The sequence below is a fragment of the Cydia amplana genome, chromosome 9 (assembly GCF_948474715.1).
Source record: "Cydia amplana chromosome 9, ilCydAmpl1.1, whole genome shotgun sequence".
In the NCBI taxonomy this organism is placed as follows: Eukaryota; Metazoa; Arthropoda; class Insecta; order Lepidoptera; family Tortricidae; genus Cydia; species Cydia amplana.
The window spans coordinates 11,500,956-11,522,739 of record NC_086077.1 but is presented as its reverse complement, the minus strand read 5'-3'; the positions used below and the strand labels follow the sequence as shown (position 1 = coordinate 11,522,739).

The 21,784-nt window shown below is 34.5% G+C and overlaps 2 protein-coding genes across 2 annotated transcripts in view; both read left to right on the top strand.

The window, feature by feature from the left end:
- The window catches only part of LOC134651138 (allatostatin-A receptor), a 139,646-nt gene extending 124,496 nt beyond the window's left edge, over positions 1-15,150 (top strand). Inside the window, exon 4 of the mRNA XM_063506164.1 lies at positions 14,977-15,150. Coding sequence (XP_063362234.1) covers positions 14,977-15,081 — 105 coding nt within the window. The 3' untranslated portion in view covers positions 15,082-15,150. The remainder of the gene's footprint in view (positions 1-14,976) is intronic.
- Positions 1-21,784, top strand: part of LOC134651124 (nuclear pore complex protein Nup85) — a 329,105-nt gene that overhangs the window by 155,790 nt on the left and 151,531 nt on the right. The gene's annotated exons all lie outside the window — the stretch shown is intronic.

Here is a 21,784-nt window from a genome sequence, read left to right as displayed (position 1 = left end):
AACTTTGCAACGGAAGCACAAATCTCAAGTACGATCGGGCTTTCATAATGCGTCCTCGTCGCTTTCGCGTATATTTAAATTAAATTAAATTAAAAATTACTTCAATGGTTCCACAACTCTTCAGCATAAAGTTGGGGCTGGTTACATCACCTGTTTCTATAGGACAGAACAATGTCGCAAAATAAACTTGGTACCTACCCACGTTGAATTTGACCGTGGGCATCGGCCTTTTATTTACATAAGTAACAACGCAACGTAACAAAGTATGTTTTTATTCACAGCGTTTGACATTAAAATTAAGTTAAACAATCACAGCCGTGCTTTGTCTAAAGAGTCGAACCCTAAGAAATTCTCTAAGTAGGTATGCAGACATGCTTACCTACGTAAAGAGTGTAAAGACACAGGTGGCTTGGCTTGTAGGTAGTGTCCGACCGAAACATGTTTTTTTGCCGAAACCGAAACCGAAACCGAATGTTCGGCTTTGGCTCTAGTTTCGGCCGAAACCGAAACCGAAACCGAAACTTTTGTAGACTTGTTAAAATCGTTGAAAAAATGTAATAAAACCGCTTTTACACACATATTATGGGGCCGTCAACACCCAATGTCCTTGAAATTGATATTACTTAAGCAGTTTTTTATGAAAATTACTAGAGTTAGACCAAGATAATTCTGCAACGATTTTGATAAGTTGATAACACACGCAGTGCAAGTGTTATTTTAAACGTCAAAACTTCTATGAAATTATGACGTATAAATAACATTTGCACTAGTTGCACTGCGTAGGTATGCTATCAAAATCATTGCAGAATTTTCTTGGTCTAACTCTATTCATTCACCAGTCAAGCTAACATGTAGACACAGGGTCAACCAAAAACGCGAGCGCAGCGAGCGCGAAATTTTTTGTTAACAATATCGCAAGGCCGGGTACAGTATCTTCACCTGGGCCGAAAAGTCCGAAGTGCCCCATTGAGGCGAACTTTCATGCGAAGTCAAAGCCCTAGCCGTGCTTAAGGCTTCAGGATAAGTAGTTGAGCACAGACTCCAACCAATGTCCATTGGATTCAAAAGCGAGACCGCCAAAGGCTAAGCTGAAGTAGAGGACATGTGGAACACAAACCAATGGTAAATTGAGGTAAAAAGTGAGGCTAGTTTTCTTATTATTTTCTTGCCCAGGGCCCAGTAACATGCGACAGTGCTATCTCATTCACTTATGTATTGACAGCCTCTTAAGACTGCGTCAACCGTCCAGTGGCGCCCTCATTAGTGGAATTGTGTTTTATAATAAAACAATTAATGTCTGTACATGAATCAGTATATGTAGGTATTAATATTGTTGTCCTACTTATTCCCCAACTTTTGGTATTTGTCCGAAGTACCATTTCGTAAGTTTCGGCCCGGCCGAAAGGTTCGGCCGTTTTTTGGCCGAAACCGAAACTACAGCCGAAACATGATTTTTTGGCCGAAACTGGCCGAAACCGAAACCGAAACCGAACCTTCGGTCGGACACTACTTGTAGGTCACCTTCAAAGAAAAACTTTTCTAATTAACTTGACGACAAAATGTTTATATAAAATCGGGAGTCTTCTCAATCTTCTTCTTCTTTTTCCTCGCGTTATCCCGGCATTTTGCCACGGCTCATGGGAGCCTGGGGTCCGCTTGACAACTAATCCCAAGAACTGACGTAGGCTCTAGTTTTTTTACGAAAGCGACTGCCATCTGACCTTCCAACCCAGAGGGGAAACTCTTATTGGGATTACTTAGTCCGGTTTCCTCACGATGTTTTCCTTCGAAAAGCAACTGGTAAAAATATCAAATGATATTTCGTACATAACCGCCGGGGTTTGAACCCGCGACCTCCGGATTGAAAGTCGCACGCTCTTACCGCTAGGCCACCAGCGCTTCCCAATAGCTTAATAGCGCTTTGAGTCTTCTCAATAGCATAGTTATATTATAAACCATGATTTTTCAAAAATAGTTAGTATTATTTAATTAGTCTACGCGCGATGCGGTTCAGCAATATTCCAGGCGCGAGCTTGATTAAATAAATTACATTACGGGAAAGTTATCCGAAACTTCGAAACTGACCCACCTGTTGAATATCAAGGGCACAGATTATATAATAGTTCTTACGAACAGATACTTATCTCTCAAAGAAAACGCAAATACCTACCGTTTTAATACCTACACTAAAATACAATGGAATGACCTTCAACGCGCCGCCGCGCACCGGCACAACGCTAGGGTTGCCGACGCTTAGAAATGATTTTACAAATAATATAAGATACCTAGGTAGGTACTTAGGTAGGTACAAATATAAGTTTTAATTGTCAAACTAACATTAGATCTGGTCATATAAAAGCATAGCATAAAATAACCATGAGCAAGATAAGTTGCAATAAGTAATTAATTCCGTTTATGCGTTTCATTCCGACGAGTGACTGTGAGACATTTTAATAGGTCATATCTCCCTGCAGTAAACGCAGTGTTTACGCCGTTTTATAAACCGCGCAATGAATCAATAATTCAATACCACTAAGTAGCTTGTAGCTTGCAACCACAATTGAAACTATCGTAAAAATAAAACCAAAAGTACTTGTATTAAGAATGTCTACCTACTTTTCCTATCTATCGGAAGAGCAAAAACGGTATTATTTATTAGTTTTGTTGTTTCTGCATTCATCCACACTACAAGTAGTGTTATTCAAGGGGCCAATTCTATTTGGGATGGCATTTTAGTTAAGTAACTGAATAGTTAACTGCTCTTTTAACATATTTATTAGGGCATAGAGTCAATGCCATTAACCAACTCTAAAGGCAAGCGAAACATGCTTGGCAGTGCTTGGTCACGTTTTATTTATTTTTGAAGTGAAAACTTCTTTTTCTCAAAAATGGACGGCAAAGTCGACGTTGCCGGTTAAAAAATTGGTCGCGAAGTGCGTAGTTTATGTCAGGTCAGTCAAAAAATTAAAAAGTTAAAAACATTGCAGTCTCGATTTCGTGACTGCAATGTTGCATACAAATTCCATTATTTAACGAGTTACAAACTTTTCAAAAGTTGAAATGGCCATATCAAATGAAGGCATAGGTCCAATTAAACAGCCAAACAGATAATCAGCACTTATTATTATAATGTTGGTACCGCGACTATTTAGGTGTCTCAAATAGTTTGGCGTATTTACAGCAGAAAAATACACTTCTTTTTTTTTTAAAGGCGGCGATGCCAATTTTTTCAATGGTTTTACTTTTTTCTGTGATAATTAGACCGTTGGTCCGGTCCGGTAAATCATTTCTATTTCTTGCACCATTTTTGAGAAAAGCACTATACATGACTTGGCTTGGAAGGCTACTTGCTGGCTTCGGATTCAATTACAAATACAAATACAAATAATTTATTGAGAAAAGTATAGTACAGTGGTTGCTCTTAAAGACTAAGAATTTATAAAGACAAGTGATTTACAAATGCCTGAACTAGGATTCCCTGTGTTTCAGGCAGCGAAGGACAATATTAACTATTTATTAATTATTCACTTAATTATAAACTATAAGTAGTACACAATATAAGTCTTATTACCTAAACAAAAAAGTAGGTTCTTAAGTATTAAATACCAGAATACAGTAGGCAGTAGGTAATCATTTTACGACTATTAGTAAGTTCTCTGTATCATCGTACGTCATTTTTTGAAAGGCGCGTGGTAGAGTATTCTTGCAACAAGCATAGCTAAGTGGGTATAAGTCTAGTGTTGCATTTAACCTGTTGTGCAAAAATGGGCCCAAAAAGACAAAGAATCTAGATGAAAATACGTATTTTCTTTGTACGGTTTGCATGCATATAATATCTTTGCGCCTTTTATTTCTATAATCAGTGTTGAAAGGAGTTCTGGCGTGCTGCTTTAGTACTGTGCTTAATATATATAATTGACGAACAGTTAGTACTTCACATGATTTATAAAGGAGGTCAGTAGGGTATAGGAATGGGCGGGAATTGGCTACCTTTAATAAGGCTCTTTGAGCTCTTTCTACGGTTAGTAGTGCAGTTTTTGCTGTGCCACCCCAAGACGAGATGCAGTAAGTTAGTATCGATTGACATAGCGCAAAGTATACTTGTTTGATTAAATTTGAATCAGCGATTGAACGAAGTTTTTTAAATATAAACATTAACTTTCGAACTCTATTGCACAATGCTTCAATGTGATATTTAAAAGTTTTACGAGGTCCATCTTTTCCTGATGCGCTTGGCGAGACTGATATGCTTGGACTGCGTGGCTTTTTAGAGATTGATATTCAATAGCCATTTGTGAGGCTAAGTGGTTCACGTTGCGACACAGGTTGTTGGTTCTGAGCTTCTGGTCAGTGTTGAGTTTACCTTCTGCAGATGTAGAGCAAACGTCGTGGAGGTTTAATTCGATCTTTTTCAGCCAGGTCTGGATGTCACTCGTGGGAATTACCTTCGGGGGCTCTTCTTCCTGCTGCATGTTTGCTGGTGCGGGCCCGGGCGGGCCGGGCTGCGGCGTGGGCGTTGAGGGCGGGCTGCGGCGTGTTAGTCCACTCCGGTTAAATGGACTATTCTCCGACATTTTTCGCTTACACTTGTTTACTCCACTTATACATTATACTGTAGCCGTAGGTCGGGGTAGATGACTAATGACCCAGATAATGCACGATTGAAATGCAGACAATCACGAAATTATGCACGTGAATAATTAATTATTTTAATAAACACGTCCGATCTCATTGACGGCTCATTGAGAATGCTCCCAAGGTCGTCCGTTTAAAACGAATCCTCAGCCAGCAAGTAGCTACTTCCGAACCTCGACAATAATGTACAATAGCGGCGCTGTGCACTTTTTGAGATGGGGAAAAAATGTTAAACTCATAACAGGTGTCACGTGACCGTAAGACGTAAGACGGTCACGTGACCTGATAGAAAAACTGTTACTTCAATGTCATTGAGTTTTTCTTTATTGATTTAAATGCCATCTAGTGAGTTTCGATCTAACTAGTATTAATATAACTCGAGTACTAACAGTGATGTACTTAGGGGTTTCAAGTAATGCGACGAAATAAAGCTAGATGGCGTTAACCTCAATTATACCACATTATACATAGTGCTGCAGACATTTTGCAATAGTGATTGAGTTTTCACTTCTGCCGGCACTCCCTGAGTGCAACCCGTTGTCTTTTTATTTTATTATATCTTTAGTATACCCGTCTCATCTATTCCAGATTATGATTATTTATACTTAAGTAAAATATATTAAATTACCCTTGCATCCCTGTAGCAGGATATTACACCAATTTGACTAAACATATATTATCTAAACCATATTGCTTCGTTTTGACAACACACACAACACACAAAAAACACTTCGAAATTTTCTGAAACGCAACCCTTTTGTAACAAAGAAATATTCAATTCGTTGATAATTATGCCTCACAATGGACTGGCTTTTATCAAGTTTAAGGAATACCTACTTACATTATTACGATATAATTTAAGATCAAATGTAGATACAGGTATGTGTACCTGAAACAAATAGATTTGTAGCATTAAGGGTTTGCATTCAAAGGGAAAAAACAAAATAAACGAAATAAATTGAACAACGAAGCGTTCTTTAATGTAGTACTCGTGTTTGTAACAGTAAAACATTAATTTAAATGACAGACACTGTTCGCTTGATGAATGTGTAGGCCGATTTTCATTTTTCATTTTCATTTGGTATCTTTATTTTCTCCTTTAAAATCGAAATTCATACGCCGTTTGTTAAATTATCAGTTACCCATTGTAGCAACCTAAGACTTGGTAAAATAACAGTGATCGAAAGATATTGAAATGTATTGTTTTGCACTCATAAAATATTATGAAATGTAGGTAGTATCAGGAATACGTGGTTAAAGTTTGCCGAGTTATTCGGGCCCTCTATGTATAAAATGCCACAGGTACTGCCACAATACTGTGTGCTTGCCGTAAACTGATTGCGTACCCTTGAGAGCAACGACTTTACGTGGCGTAATGGCGTAATGATATTTACGCTCAAGTCAAAAACGCAAGGCTGTAAATACATGCTGTATGCGCATTATTAGAGTTACACGATACTATAGCTTTTTAAAATCTTTTTTTAATTTTATTTTGAAGTAGTTTTACTGCTACTGGCATGGCGCCAACATACTGTGAATTGAGCATATATATGGGGCATTTCATATGAAGCGGACAGGAAAAAAAAAGTGAGGTTCCCGAATTTGTTTATATTTGGTTTAGTTCTTCTTCTAGTAGGTATAAAACCGGACGCCAAATATTTTTTATATATGACGTTTATTTTAAAAATTATGAGCTTTTCAAAAATTACCGTAATTGAAATTCCGATTTTTTTAAACTCGAATATCGAATAATTTAAATATATAACTTATTATTAAACCAAGCGTTTTGTATAGAATTTTTAATGATCTTTTCAGCGAAGAAATCAATTTTGAAAAATAAATAAAAAATAATGGTTAAAACCGGAAGTAAACTTTTCGAAACCATTTTTCGAAAACTTTGACCAGTTTTTTTTTATTTTTTTTTATCTCAAAATATAGCCCTAAGTATGTACAAAATACACTAGAAGTTGCAGAATGGGATCTCCATTAGTTAAGACAATAGGTCAATAAATGTACATACATGTCGCCCTGAGTGCGACGTACCGTACTGGTATACATACATATAGCAGCTGTTTAGCTTATAATTCTTATTGTAAAATAATAAAAATTATGAAATAAACTGGTTAGAATTGTTGACTTTCTTATTTCATTATGTTATGATTAGAATTTACCAGCAGTCTTACTGAATACATGTTCTTATAAGTAAAACAGGTGCTATATGTATGTATGTCGCAGGGAAATTATCAAAACAGAGATTTGAACAAATCTCTAAGGGATATGATCAAATCACGCAGGATGTTAAAATGGCGAATCCATATCATCATTTCCCTAGAAAAATTCAGTCATTTGACCAAATCACTGACTCTGTTTAGTGAAAAGACAAAATCGGCCAATAAACGCGAAACGCTTTTTCATTTCACTAGATTTGTTTAGGAATTTGACAAAATCCCTAACCACGACAGTAAGTTGACGAAACGAACTTAAAAAGTCAACTAGTTTTATCATTTCGCTAAACAGGTTTAGTGAAATGATAAAGTCTCAACTGGAAGATGGTATATGGTGATTTGATTAAATCTCTGAACGGTTTAGTGAAATGACGAAAGCAAGTACAGAATACAACAGTTTACTCTACAGTTAAGCGATTTGATCAAATCTCTGACTAGATTAAGTGAAAATGTTTGAAATTATGATGCCGACAGATGTACCGATTTGGTACGGATAATTTTAAATACCTATTTAAAACAATCCCCGGTACATTACTTCCATCTAATGAACCTCTGTCTACCTTAGGGACGTCCATCAACACGCTTGATTTGATTAGCAACTCTTTAAATTTGTGCAGAGAAGTCTCTTTCATTTTTTCAGCCGATATTTTCAAAAATTTTCACTTAATCTAGTCAGAGCTTTGATCAAATCGCTTAACTGTAGAGTAAACTGTTGTATTCTGTACTTGCTTTCGTCATTTCACTAAACCGCCGTTCAGAGATTTAATCAAATCACCATATACCATCTTCCAGTTGAGACTTTCTCATTTCACTAAACTTGTTTAGCGAAATGATAAAACCAGTTGACTTTTTAAGTTCGTTTCGTCAACTTACTGTCGTGGTTAGGGATTTTGTCAAATTCCTAAACAAATCTAGTGAAATGAAAAAGCGTTTCGCGTTTATTGGCCGATTTTGTCTTTTCACTAAACAGAGTCAGTTATTTGGTCAAATGACTGAATTTTTCTAGGGAAACGATGATATGGATTCGCCATTTTAACATCCTGCGTGATTTGATCATATCCCTTAGAGATTTGTTCAAATCTCTGTTTTGATCATTTCCCTGCGACATGTATACCAGTACGGTACGTCGCACTCAGGGCGACATGTATGTACATTTATTGACCTATTGTCTTAACCAATGGAGATCCCATTCTGCAACTTCTAGTGTATTTTGTACATACTTAGGGCTATATTTTGAGATAAAAATAAATAAAAAAAAACTGGTCAAAGTTTTCGAAAAATAGTTTCGAAAAGTTTACTTCCGGTTTTAACCATTATTTTTTATTTATTTTTCAAAATTGATTTCTTCGCTGAAAAGATCATTAAAAATTCTATACAAAACGCTTGGTTTAATAATAAGTTATATATTTAAATTATTCGATATTCGAGTTTAAAAAAATCGGAATTTCAATTACGGTAATTTTTGAAAAGCTCATAATTTTTAAAATAAACGTCATATATAAAAAATATTTGGCGTCCGGTTTTATACCTACTAGAAGAAGAACTAAACCAAATATAAACAAATTCGGGAACCTCACTTTTTTTTTCCTGTCCGCTTCATATGAAATGCCCCATATATGACACCGTAAGATTGTGAACCCGTTAGTTTATAATCTAACGTAGGTTAGGTTAGGTTAGATTATAATCTCCCTACCGTCAGCTTATAATGTAACTAGCGAGATTATAATATGACGAGTGTTTACAATTTTACGGTGACATATATAATCTACCTTAACTAAGCGATACTTTATCTAATTTGTAACATAGTCTAATTGAAGTTATAAGACACTAGCTGTTGCCCGCGACTTCGTACGCGTGGATTTGTATATTGGTGGTTATAAATTCTACATTAGCTTAGAACATTATGCAGCAAAAGATAGCAGTAGGGACAGTTAATCATTTGTTAATTATTATACAACGCATGAGATTTGTCTTTCACAACCTGGCTACGAAGAGTACGAAGTTTCAAGCCCCTAACTGAATAAAATTGTTCACGATATAATCTCTCTCAACCCCTAGAAGATTTTCAAGTCCACTATTTAATAAAACCTACTACCTAACTACCATTTACGAAGTTTGAAGTTCCTAGCTTTAAATAAAATTTGAAACCTCTACCAACTCAACCCCTGTTTAAGTCCAACTCTTAACCTTTAGGGGATGAATTTTTAAAAACGCTGAAATTACTTTTCTTGTATTCTAATAATATGCATTTATACAACGATTCAAGTCCCGCACTCAAATAAATATTTGGGTTACATACAAATTTTCAACCCCCTTTTCACCACCTTGGGGGATGAATTATCAAAGACTCTGAAATTAGTTTTCTTTTCTCTTAATAAAATACCTTTTACGAAGCTTCAAGTTCCTAGCTTTAAATAAAATTATAACCTATACACCTTTTATGGGATGAATTTTTAAAAACGCTGAAATTAGTTTTCTTGTGTTCTAATAATATGGCTTTATACAAAGATTTAAGTCCCGCACTCTCAAAAATAATTGATCTCCATACAAACTTTCAACCCCTTTTTAACCTCCTCGGAGGATGAATTTTTAAAGACGCTGAATAGGTTTTCTTGTTTTTTTAATAAAATACCTTTTTACGAAGTTTCAAGTTCCCAGCTTTAAATAAAATTTGAACCCTATACAAACTTTCAACCCCTTTTGGACCCTTATAGAGGATGAATTTTTAAAAACGCTGAAATCACTTTTCTCGTATTTTAATAATATGTCATTATACAAAGATTCAAGTACCGCATTTAAAAAAAAATTGACCTCCATACAAATTTTCAACCCCTTTTTCACCACCTTAAATGTTGAATTTTGACAAAACGCTGACATTAGTTTTCTTCTCTTTTAATGAAGTAACTTTTTACGAAGTTACAAATTCGTAGCTTAATATAAAATTTAAACCCTATACAATCTTTCAACCCCTTCTTAACCCTTTTAAGGGATGAATTTTTAAAAACGTTGAAATTACTTTTCTTGAGTTCTAATAATATGGCTTTATACAAAGATTCAAGTCCCGCACTCGCAAAAATATTTGATCTCCGTACAAACCTTCAACCCCTTTTTCACCACCTCGAGGGATGAATTTTTAAAAACGCTGAAATTAGTTTTGTTGTTTTTTAATTTAATATCATTTTGCGTAGTTTCAAGGTCCTAGCTTAAAATAAAATTTGTACCCCAAGACAAAGTTTCATCCCCGTTTTTACCCCCTTAGGGGTTGAATTTCCTAAAACGTCGCAATTACTTTTTTTTGTAATCGGCTATTATGCCTTTCTAAAAAGTTTCAAAGCATTTGTAATGGATTCAAACTTTCAACCCCTTTTTAACCCTGTTAGGGGATGAATTTTCAAAAACGCTGAAATTACTTTTCCTGTCTTATAATAATATACCCATATACAAAGTTTCAAGTCCCACGCTCACAAAAATATTTGATCTCCATACAAACTTTCAACCCCTTTTTCACCACCTTCGGGGATGAATTTTCGAAAACGCTGAAATTATTTTTTTATTTTTTTATATAATACATTTTTACAAAGATTCAAATTCTTAACTTAAAATAAAACTTGAACCCCATACAACCTTTCATCCCCTTTTTAACCCTTTTAAGGGATGAATTTTTAAAAACGCTAAAATTACTTTTCTTGTGTTCTAATAATATGGCTTTATACAAATATTCAGGTCCCGCACTCTCAAAAATATTTGATCTCCGTACAAACTTTCAACCCCTTTTTCACCACTTCGGGGGATGAATTTTTAAAAACGCTGAAATTGGTTTTGTTTTTTTTTTTTTAATTTAATACCTGTTCGCGAAGTTTCAAGGTCCTAGCTTAAAATAAAATTTGCACCCCAAGACAAAGTTTCATCCCCGTTTTTACCCCCTTAGGGGTTGAATTTCCTAAAACGTCGCAATTACTTTTTTTTGTAATCGGCTATTATGCCTTTCTAAAAAGTTTCAAAGCATTTGTAATGGAGTCAAACTTTCAACCCCTTTTTAACCCTGTTAGGGGATGAATTTTCAAAAACGCTGAAATTACTTTTCCTGTCTTATAATAATATACTCATATAAAAAGTTTCAAGTCCCACGCTCACAAAAATATTTGATCTCCATACAAACTTTCAACCCCTTTTTCACCACCTTCGGGGATGAATTTTTGGAAACGCTGAAATTAGTTTTTTTATTTTTTTATATAATACATTTTTACAAAGTTTCAAATTCCTAACTTAAAATAAAACTTGAACCCCATACAACCTTTCATCCCCTTTTTAACCCTTTTAAGGGATGAATTTTTAAAAACGCTAAAATCACTTTTTTTGGGTTCTAATAATATGGCTTTATACAAATATTCAAGTCCCGCACTCTCAAAAATATTTGATCTCCGTACAAACTTTCAACCCCTTTTTCACCACTTCGGGGGATGAATTTTTAAAAACGCTGAAATTAGTTTTGTTGTTTTTTAATTTAATACCTGTTCGCGAAGTTTCAAGGTCTTAGCTTAAAATAAAATTTGCACCCCAAGACAAAGTTTCATCCCCGTTTTTACCCCCTTAGGGGTTGAATTTCCTAAAACGTCGCAATTACTTTTTTTTTGTAATCGGCTATTATGCCTTTCTAAAAAGTTTCAAAGCATTTGTAATGGATTAAACTTTCAACCCCTTTTTAACCCTGTTAGGGGATGAATTTTCAAAAACACTGTAATTACTTTTCCTGTCTTATAATAATATACCCATATACAAAGTTTCAAGTCCCACGCTCACAAAAATATTTGATCTCCATACAAACTTTCAACCCCTTTTTCACCACCTTCGGGGATGAATTTTCGAAAACGCTGAAATTATTTTTTTTTATTTTTTTATATAATACATTTTTACAAAGATTCAAATTCTTAACTTAAAATAAAACTTGAACCCCATACAACCTTTCATCCCCTTTTTAACCCTTTTAAGGGATGAATTTTTAAAAACGCTAAAATTACTTTTCTTGTGTTCTAATAATATGGCTTTATACAAATATTCAAGTCCCGCACTCTCAAAAATATTTGATCTCCGTACAAACATTTAACCCCTTTTTCACCACTTCGGGGGATGAATTTTTAAAAACGCTGAAATTGGTTTTGTTGTTTTTTAATTTAATACCTGTTCGCGAAGTTTCAAGGTCCTAGCTTAAAATAAAATTTGCACCCCAAGACAAAGTTTCATCCCCGTTTTTACCCCCTTAGGGGTTGAATTTCCTAAAACGTCGCAATTACTTTTTTTTGTAATCGGCTATTATGCCTTTCTAAAAAGTTTCAAAACATTTGTAATGGATTCAAACTTTCAACCCCTTTTTAACCCTGTTAGGGGATGAATTTTCAAAAACGCTGAAATTACTTTTCCTGTCTTATAATAATATACTCATATAAAAAGTTTCAAGTCCCACGCTCACAAAAATATTTGATCTCCATACAAACTTTCAACCCCTTTTTCACCACCTTTGGGGATGAATTTTTGAAAACGCTGAAATTAGTTTTCTTGTTTTTTAAAATAATACATTTTTACAAAGTTTCAAATTCCTAGTTTAAAATAAAACTTGAACCCCATACAACCTTTCATCCCCTTTTCAACCCCCTTAGGAGTTGAATTTTTCAAAATCGCTTCTTATCTCTTGTACACTTTATAAATGCAACCTATTGTGAAAATTTCAACTTTCTAGCTTTTGTAGTTTCGGCTCTGCGTTGATGAATCAGTCGGTCAGTCAGTCAGTCAGGACACTTGCATTTATATATATAGATTATTGCAAAATAATAAAGTAGTTAAATTTTAACGAGCCGCAGCCCTATGTGAATATATAAATATGTATAATATTTATTTGCAACATGCAGCATTTAATTTGTATAACGATATACATGTATGTATAACATCATTTTATGACGAGGTAGAAAATAAATTAATCGAAAATTCTAATAATTTGATTAATACCTCGCTTAAAAGCTCCAAATGCTTTCATGGGGCAAAGACGCAAAATAATAACTTGCGTCTTACATCGTGCCACATATAGAGTGTAAAATGGAATTTTACTTTGAAAGTGACTTACCTACAAGCCAAGCCACGTGTGTCATTCGTTAATCGTTACGTAAACGTAAACATGACTTGACGTGTGAGTGATGACTTGAAGCCAAGCTTGTAGCGGTCTCGGGACATCAGCTATTTAGTATTTATAGGTTTAGGTGTCAGCAAGTCAAATCTTAATAGTATTGAGGAAACAGAATTGAGGTAATGCTACTTTACAAAATATAAAGTGAAACTCAAAGCTTTGTTGAAAGTATCCTTTGAGGAGGTCGGACGATTTATACTTCGAATTTCGAATAATGCAGGACCACAAAACTGTTTGCACAAAGCTGCAAGGACGAAGATGGTTTTTGAACCAGTATTTGTAAGTTCGAGTTTAGATATGAGCAAGGCAATCAGTTTTCATTACTTTTGAGTGTAGGAACAATACACAAAAGCTTACTTGCTCATTCTCGGTCTTAATAGAAACATTTTGGAACAAAAGCGATATTAATAAATACTTACTTTCGAAAATTTTCCTCAACTTCAACTGTGCTCAGTGTTGCGTAATTTGATTATAGCCTTATTAATGATTATGTCATTAGAATTAAAGCAAGCTGCCACAGAACAAGTTTAATTTATCGTGAAAAACCCCTATATTGCAAGAATCTTATGTTTCTGATTTGGGTCTCTGCCAGCGACTTTATTCATCATCTACCAATTGGCTTTGATCAAAGAAAGTTCCATACATGCTTTTAGCGAGCATGCTTTTGTACTTCATTCCCATCCATTCTCACAAGTGTGTACCTATGCTCAAACCAGCCTTATTCCAATATCTCAGGAGAGGCTCACCACGTAATGCCACGTTGTAGCGCGTAGGTGGCATATTCCGGTACTCCGAAACTTGGTATTTCGGTTTTGTTAAAAAAATTGACGTAGGCTTGGCGCAATATTGTCATGGTAGATACATTATACATATTACATGGATCATTCCACGAAATTGTTTACCGTTGTCCCATACAAACGCGCAATTTCTAAAGATTTTCGAGTATAGAAGTTTTTTCTGTCACAATGGATGTGAGAAATGCTGTAATAAAATAAGTAATAAAACTTTGAAACAATTTAGGAAATATACGAATTAAAATGGATAATGTACGGAACAGCTTATAGAATGCCCCATATCCTCTAACTCTTTCTTATCAGCCACAGATAATTAAGCCACATACTTAAGAAAAAATTGTTACTGTCGCGTTGCACAGATCTGTTTGTAAAGAACCAAAGACAAAGCTAAACCCACTACGATATCGAACTTGTTTTATTTGGAACAATTTCGTGTAGCTGCAGTCAACGTAATACTAACGATATATTATCTACTCTATTTGTGTGGGGTAGCGGTCTCGAAAGCATTATTTCTCCGTAGAAATATAAATACACATAATTTTCTCCCGCTAAGTATTTGCTTCGAGTTTTAAGCCTCATAACTTTCCAGCTGCATATTTCTTGAAAAGTTATGAATGGCGGTCGGAAACCGGCTTGTTGGTGGTTAGACCTTTCAGCTCCGCTAATGGGTACAAAATTAAGTTATTTGAGCGTAGAAGTGGATTTAGAAATACTGCGGATCCTCACATTAAGGATGTATAAGACAAAACAGGTGGAGCGTATAATGAGTTATAAATGTATTTGGATCAAAAACTTTTTAGTGTCTTTATCTCAAAATAAATTGACTTTAAATTAAAGCCTTACGGCGCGATTCGGGAAATGAATTAGTGATTAGATTAGATATATGAAATAGTAAAGATATGTGACGCTCAACGGCAAAAGGTACCTTATGGCGGCTGGGGCTTACGCTATTATTAACGCCGCTCTAATATTCAGCCGGGGCAATGGTACCTTTTGCCGTGGAACGTCACATATCTTTACTATTTCATATCTAGTGAACCTCTTATTCATTTTCCGAATCGCGCCGTTATTTTCTTGCTGTACCCTCATAGGTATGTGCCGCATTTACTTCCTAATATCGATTGTTAACTCTGTATTTCATTTCCAGGTGATGTACTGCCCGCCTGCCCACAACGACGGCATGTGCAACCGGCCGCAGCCCACCAAGACCACCCGGACCGGCAATGGAAACTCCTGCCACGATATCGTCTGAGATTCGGTGCGCGGGCGCCGCGCCCGGGAATCTGAACAAGCTACAGTGGTGTAAGCATGAATAAACAATTATAAACACTATAAACAAGTGTAAACTAAGCAAACAAGTGTTGATGCTAGCTGGTAATATTGTAAAAATGTACAATAATTTTAGGTTAGGTTGAGAAGGTCCTGTAAATAAGAAGATGTTTTTATTAAAAGTTATCTTTATTTAATCAACACTGTCTACATACATGAAGCCATCATGACAATGTCTGGTGTTGCCATAGTCTACTTATAATATCCCTCTTACATCCCCTTTCTTTTCAAGCAGCTACAACCATGACATGTCTGTCTACTAGCAAGTAGACTTTTTACAATAATAGCTAAATAATTAAAACACATATAAAAGCATAAACTATCAAATTCAATCAGTTTGATAATCACAGAGATAGCTAGGTTTCTTAATCAGTCGACCTGCTCTAGTTCTTATAGCAGAATTGTTATTTTCATTAGCAATACTTTGACCATTCTCATTTTGTTCTGTGTAGTTCTGAACATCAACAATATTCTTACTTTGTTCTGAAACATAGCTATCATCTGTCATATCAGCAATACTATTTCTTCTATACCCTTCAAATACTGTCAACGGTTCCTCCTCATCGCTATACAATATTGGGCTATCTCTTACAGTTTTCATTTCTCTCTGATTTTTACAATTTATTAAGTACCTTCTATTCCTAAACAAGTTCTGTCCAGTTTCTGTTTTAATTTGAAAAGAGTTGGGTCTGCTATCTTTTCTCACTACTTCAGCATAGCTGTTAGGTTTATTATTATTAAGTAATACAACTTTTTGACCCTCATCTAGCTTTGCCAAGTTTTTTGATCCTCTATCATAGTACTGTTTTTGTTTCCATGCATTGTCATACAATATTTTTTGCACATTACAATTTTCTTTACTAGGTTTCTGAATACTAGGCAACAAACCCTTAATTTTCCTGCCCATTAACAATTCTGAAGGCGTATTATAATTAAATTCCTTTGAAATTGGTGTGTTCCTATATTCTAACAGGCTTAAGTATCTATCTTTTTGTTCATAATCAGCTTTTTTAAAAAGATTCTTAGTTATTTGAATATATCTCTCCGCTAATCCATTAGACTGGGCATAGGTAGGACTGCTTGTTTTGTGTACAAAACCCCAACTAGTAACAAATTCTTTAAATTTGATACTAGTATAGTTAGTCGCCCCATCACTATACAAATATTCAGGGATCCCAAATCTACTAAAGATAGCTTTCAATGCATCTATTGTAGTTTCTGGTCGTAAATCTTTCAATTCTGACACTTCAAAGTATTTGCTATAGTAATCCACTACAATTATAAAGTTTTTTCCTTTATAGTGAAATACATCTGTACCCAAGTGCCACCATGGCTTATTTGGCATTTCCCTAATTTGCATAGGTTCTTTTATATTATTTTTCTTAAACCTATCACATGTACTACAATTCAAAACTTTATTTTCAATGTCTCTTGACATGAACGGCCAAAACATGCATGATCTAGCCCTAGCCTTACACTTATCTAATCCCATGTGATTGTAATGAATACGCTCTAACATGTCTGATCTTAAGGTTTGTGGAACAATAATACAGTTATTCTTGAAAATCAGTTCATCACACACATACAGTTCTCCACTAAATGTAAAGTATGGTCTCAAACTATTAGGAATATCTTTAATACTTGGCCATCCATTCAAAATGTAATATTTTATATGTTGTAAATCTGTGTCTTTATTTGTCTCATCCTTAAAAATTTGTAATTTCCTATCTGTTACTGGTAAAGAACTCACAACCATCCTAACTTGAGCCTCAATTTCCTGTTCTAGAAGATTATCATTTGTTTTTAAATTATGTCTAGATAATGCATCAGCTATCAAAAGGTCTTTTCCAGGTTTGTATTTCACAATTATGTCATATTTCTGCAAGTGTAAACGCATGCGCTGTAATCTTAATGGTATATCACATATGGGTTTCTTAAAAATTGACTCTAAGGGTCTGTGGTCAGTCTCAACTTCAATTTGTTTACCATAAATATATTGATGATAGCGAGAACATCCAAATAAAATGGCTAAGAGTTCTTTTTCAATTTGAGCATATAATTTTTGAGTGCTGGTCATGGATTTGGAGGCATAAGCTACCGGTAAGTCATTTTGTAATAATACCGCTCCAAGAGCGTCTTTTGAAGCATCTACTGACAATTTCACTGGTCTACTGACATCATAATATTGCAGCACAGGGTCTGAAACTAATATTTTTTTAAGTTCACAAAAGGAATCATCATGTTCTTTTGACCACAACCATTCTACATCTTTTTTTATTAAATTTCTTAGAGGACTACAAACTTGTGATAAAGATGGTATAAACTTGGCCACATATGTGATCATTCCTAACAAGCGCTGCAATTCTTTTACATTTTGTGGCTTTTCCATTTTAATTATAGAGTCTATTTTTGTAGGATCAGGCTTTATACCATCTTTAGTCAGTAGGTGTCCTAGATATTCTATTTCTGACTTTCCAAATACACACTTAGTTGAATTAAACTTTACCCCATTTTCTTTTGCCATTTGTAATACTTTTAATAAACGTTCATCATGTTCTGCTTGATCTTTACCATATACTACTAGGTCGTCAACAAACACTTCACATCCATTTATATTTTGAAAAATTTCTTTATATCTACGATGAAAAACTTCTGGTGCAGAACAAAGCCCATATGGTAGACGTTTAAAATAATATCTACCAAAAGGTGTAGAGAACGTGCACAGTTTAGCACTATCCTCATGAAGTTTAATTTGAAAGAATGCTGTAGATGCATCCAGTTTACTAAATACTTTAGCACCTGCCATTCTACTAGACACTTCTTCAAAGGTAGGTAATTTGAAATGTTCCCTCATAATACAGTTATTTAAATTTCCTGGATCTAAACAAACTCTAATTTTCCCATTCGGTTTTTTTACAATAACTATATTGCTAACAAACTCAGTCGGCTCTGTTATTTTTGAAATAACTTGAAGTTTTTCCATTTTATCTAATTCCCTTTTCAAGCTCTCGTGTAATGATATTGGTACTTTCCTACAAGATTCCACTTTGCCCTGAGCATTTTCTTTTAACTTGATTTTATAGTCTGAACCACTTAAAGTGCCTATAATTTTGTCATCAAACAGTTCTTTATAATTTTCTGTGAGATTATTACAGTCATTTTTTATACAATTTAGATATTTTCTTTCCATTAGTTCTTCCTTGAATATTGATTTACGACCTAACACTGGTAGAATCGGGTGAACTGAGTCGATAACATAGAATTTCAATTGTACTTGTCTATTATTTATAAAATTTCCAGTTAATTTAATTTTACCGACGCAGTTCAGCTCTGTTCCTTCATAATTATACAAGTTGTTTGCATTTTTTTCCACTTTATTTTCTAATCCGAGTTTCTTAACATACCTTAATGGAAGCACGTTGCAGTCCGCACCAGTATCCAATTTAAAGTCTATAATGTGACCATGTATTTGAATGGCCTCATAGTCTTCTTTCCTTTGAATCGAATTAATTTGCACCATACCTAACACAATATCACTTTCATCCGATGACAGATCTACTACATTCACATTCTTGACATTTCTACACATTTTTCCGTAATGCCCGAATTTGTTACACTTTTTGCAAACCTGATTAAACGCTGGACACTTGAAACCATGTACAAAGCCGCATCTGTGACATGGAGGTCTGGTAGTAGACTGTGACCGCTGATATCCACTTGTACCTGCTTCCTCAGATTGATCTCTCATATTTCTTGATCCATAATTTCTTCTCTCTGGTTGTTTTCTTTGTTCAGTATTTTCTTTAGATCTATAACTATAGCCTTTGTCCTTCTTTACTACACTTACTGCTTGTTCTTCAACATCAAAGTCCTTAATTTGTTTTTCTGTATAATCATATGTTTTGCAAATTTTTATGCATTTTGGCAAATCCAGGTCAGATTCTTTGAGTAGACGCTCCACAACATTTTTCTTTTTAATTCCTCTAATTATCTGATCTTTTATTAAACTGTCCCTAAGTGTTCCAAAATTACAGTCTGCACTTAGGGTCCTCAATGTGTTGACATACTCGTCCAAAGTCTCCCCTTCTTGTATTTTACGTCTAAAGAAGACATTTCTGTTGATACTTTCATTGCTTAGTGGCAAGAAATATTTTGAGAACTGCTCAACGAGCTCTTCATAGGTCTTAATTTTTTCATTGTCAAAATTATTGTAAATTTCTATACATTCTTCACCAATGCAATGAAGAAATAAAGCAATCTTGCTTTCTTCATCTAATCGTTGTTTTGCCCCCGTGGCAGTATAATAGAGTTTAAATCTTTGTAGCCATTTTTTATAATTTTCCGATGGATCTCCTTGTAGGGATAATGGCGGCGGTTGTTTTAGAGTTTCCATTTTATAAGTTCACATCACTAACCACTGCGCCCATTTACTTCTCCTAATACTGTTCACGTTCGTTCACTTTAGATTCGACTGCGCCATGTAAATAAGAAGATGTTTTTATTAAAAGTTATCTTTATTTAATCAACACTGTCTACATACATCAAGCCATCATGACAATGTCTGGTGTTGCCATAGTCTACTTATAATATCCCTCTTACAGGTCCTTTTGAATTTATTAGGTTAGAATTGTGTTAGTGTTCAGGAGTCGAAAATGCTAACGATGTCCTGAGTAATTTTCATTGAATCACAAAAATATCACTGAAAAATAATATCAAGTTCTAGGCCTAATTATTTTGTGAGTATGTATCTTACATGATGATATGATTTGAAAAATACTGGACGGCTTTTATATACTTAGGTACTTATTTTTAATTTTTACAAAAACTATTCCCTATACAATATTTAGTACGGAGATAACTATTAATTTGTGATTATTTTAGAATTCGAATTTGATTTATTTTAGATTAGATTAGTTATTCATAGAAAATAAGGAAGTATCTACATACTTCCTTATTTTGTATGAATAACTTTACTGTAAGTAAATTATGTTAATCCATTAGCATTTCTTGATACTTAATAACCAAAATAATAGTTAACATCATCATTATTTAATATATGTTGTTTGACTGACAAAGGGACAAAAAGGAAAAAAAATCTAGCAAATATTGACCGTAAAATGCAAAAAAAATGTATAGCTATAGACTAAAATATTTTAGCTAAAATGTTTATTTATTAGTGGCGTAAAAAGAAGCCGAAAAGTATAAAAAATGCGCCATTCGTTGTGCTTTTACGACCTGTCAAGGCCGATTTTGCTTAAGAGGGTATACGGGTAGACAAAGTTAGTAACTTGCAAAGTATATTGCAAGAGCCTAACTTTATCTCGGTTTTCAGGAGCAAATAAATTAGGTTTTTAGAGTTTGCATAAGTTGCATTATGTTTTTTAATGTCTCCTATAAATATACTGAGGTCAAAGTGGGGTAAGAGAAACATACTTTTTTTAGACCAAACATGTCTCTACTTAGGTATTTCTAAGTCAATGTGATTTATGCATTAGGTTCATTATTTCTAATATTATCATATGTTTTTAATATTTTTAAGTATCTCTGATTATTTTTCCTACAAGTGTCCCCCGTGTCCCATAATTCCTCTTACCCCACCTAACCTTGTATGTGTTTGTATACGTTAGATTAGAAAACAAATGTCCTAATATGTCCTAATGCCTTTCGTATCCTTCCCCAGGACTCAAATTAGGTATCTCTATACCAAATTTCAACTAAATCGGTTTAGCGGTTTAAGCGTGAAGAGGTAACAGACAGACATACACACTTTTGCATTTATAATTTTAGTATGGATTTATACTAAGTAATCCCGTTATCAGAACACATAATAAATTCAAAAGTAACTCTTTCTGATACATCGTCACGCTTAAACCGCTGAACTGATTTAGATGAAATTTGGAATGGAGATAGTTTGAAGACCGGGCATGGACATACGATAGTTTTAGTCAATCACCATCGCAAACATACCATACATCATACGCTGACCTACTTTTTTTTTGTTTAGCTTGTCTAAAAGGGCAGTATATTAGGTTTATAATATACTAGCTTCTGCCCGCGACTATGTCATATGATAAAAACTACCCTATGTCCTTCCTCGGGCCTCAAACTATCTCCATACCAAATTTTATCTAAATCGGTACAGCGGTTTAAACGTGAAGAAGTACAAACACACTTTCGCATTTATAGGTAATATTAGTATTAGTATGGACTATGGATTAGACTGCTGATCACTGTTTGCACCAAAGCGATGTGAAGTAAGACAAGGCGACCAACTCAAATGAGGCCATAAAGGGAAATCTGAAACATAGTTTTTAGGTTCTATTCAAGAATGTCTACGAGAGGTTTAAAATTCTTCGAGTTCGGTTTTTTTAGTGTTCCGCACATAACTTTGTTCGCGGCTTCATGACGTCTAATAATTTCAGATTTCCTCTTGCGGTTGCCACCCTGTATAGTTTTAAAATTTAAGAGGTCCTTCTTAATATATGTGAGTATAATGTAATTAAAATTAATGATGTATATATTGTTAAGGTAGTAGGCAAATGTTTAGGTTATGATTCGAATTTTAATACGTAGTTTATTTACTAGACATAACCTCCTTCTCATATTCTTGAGCCCAATGTGAGAAG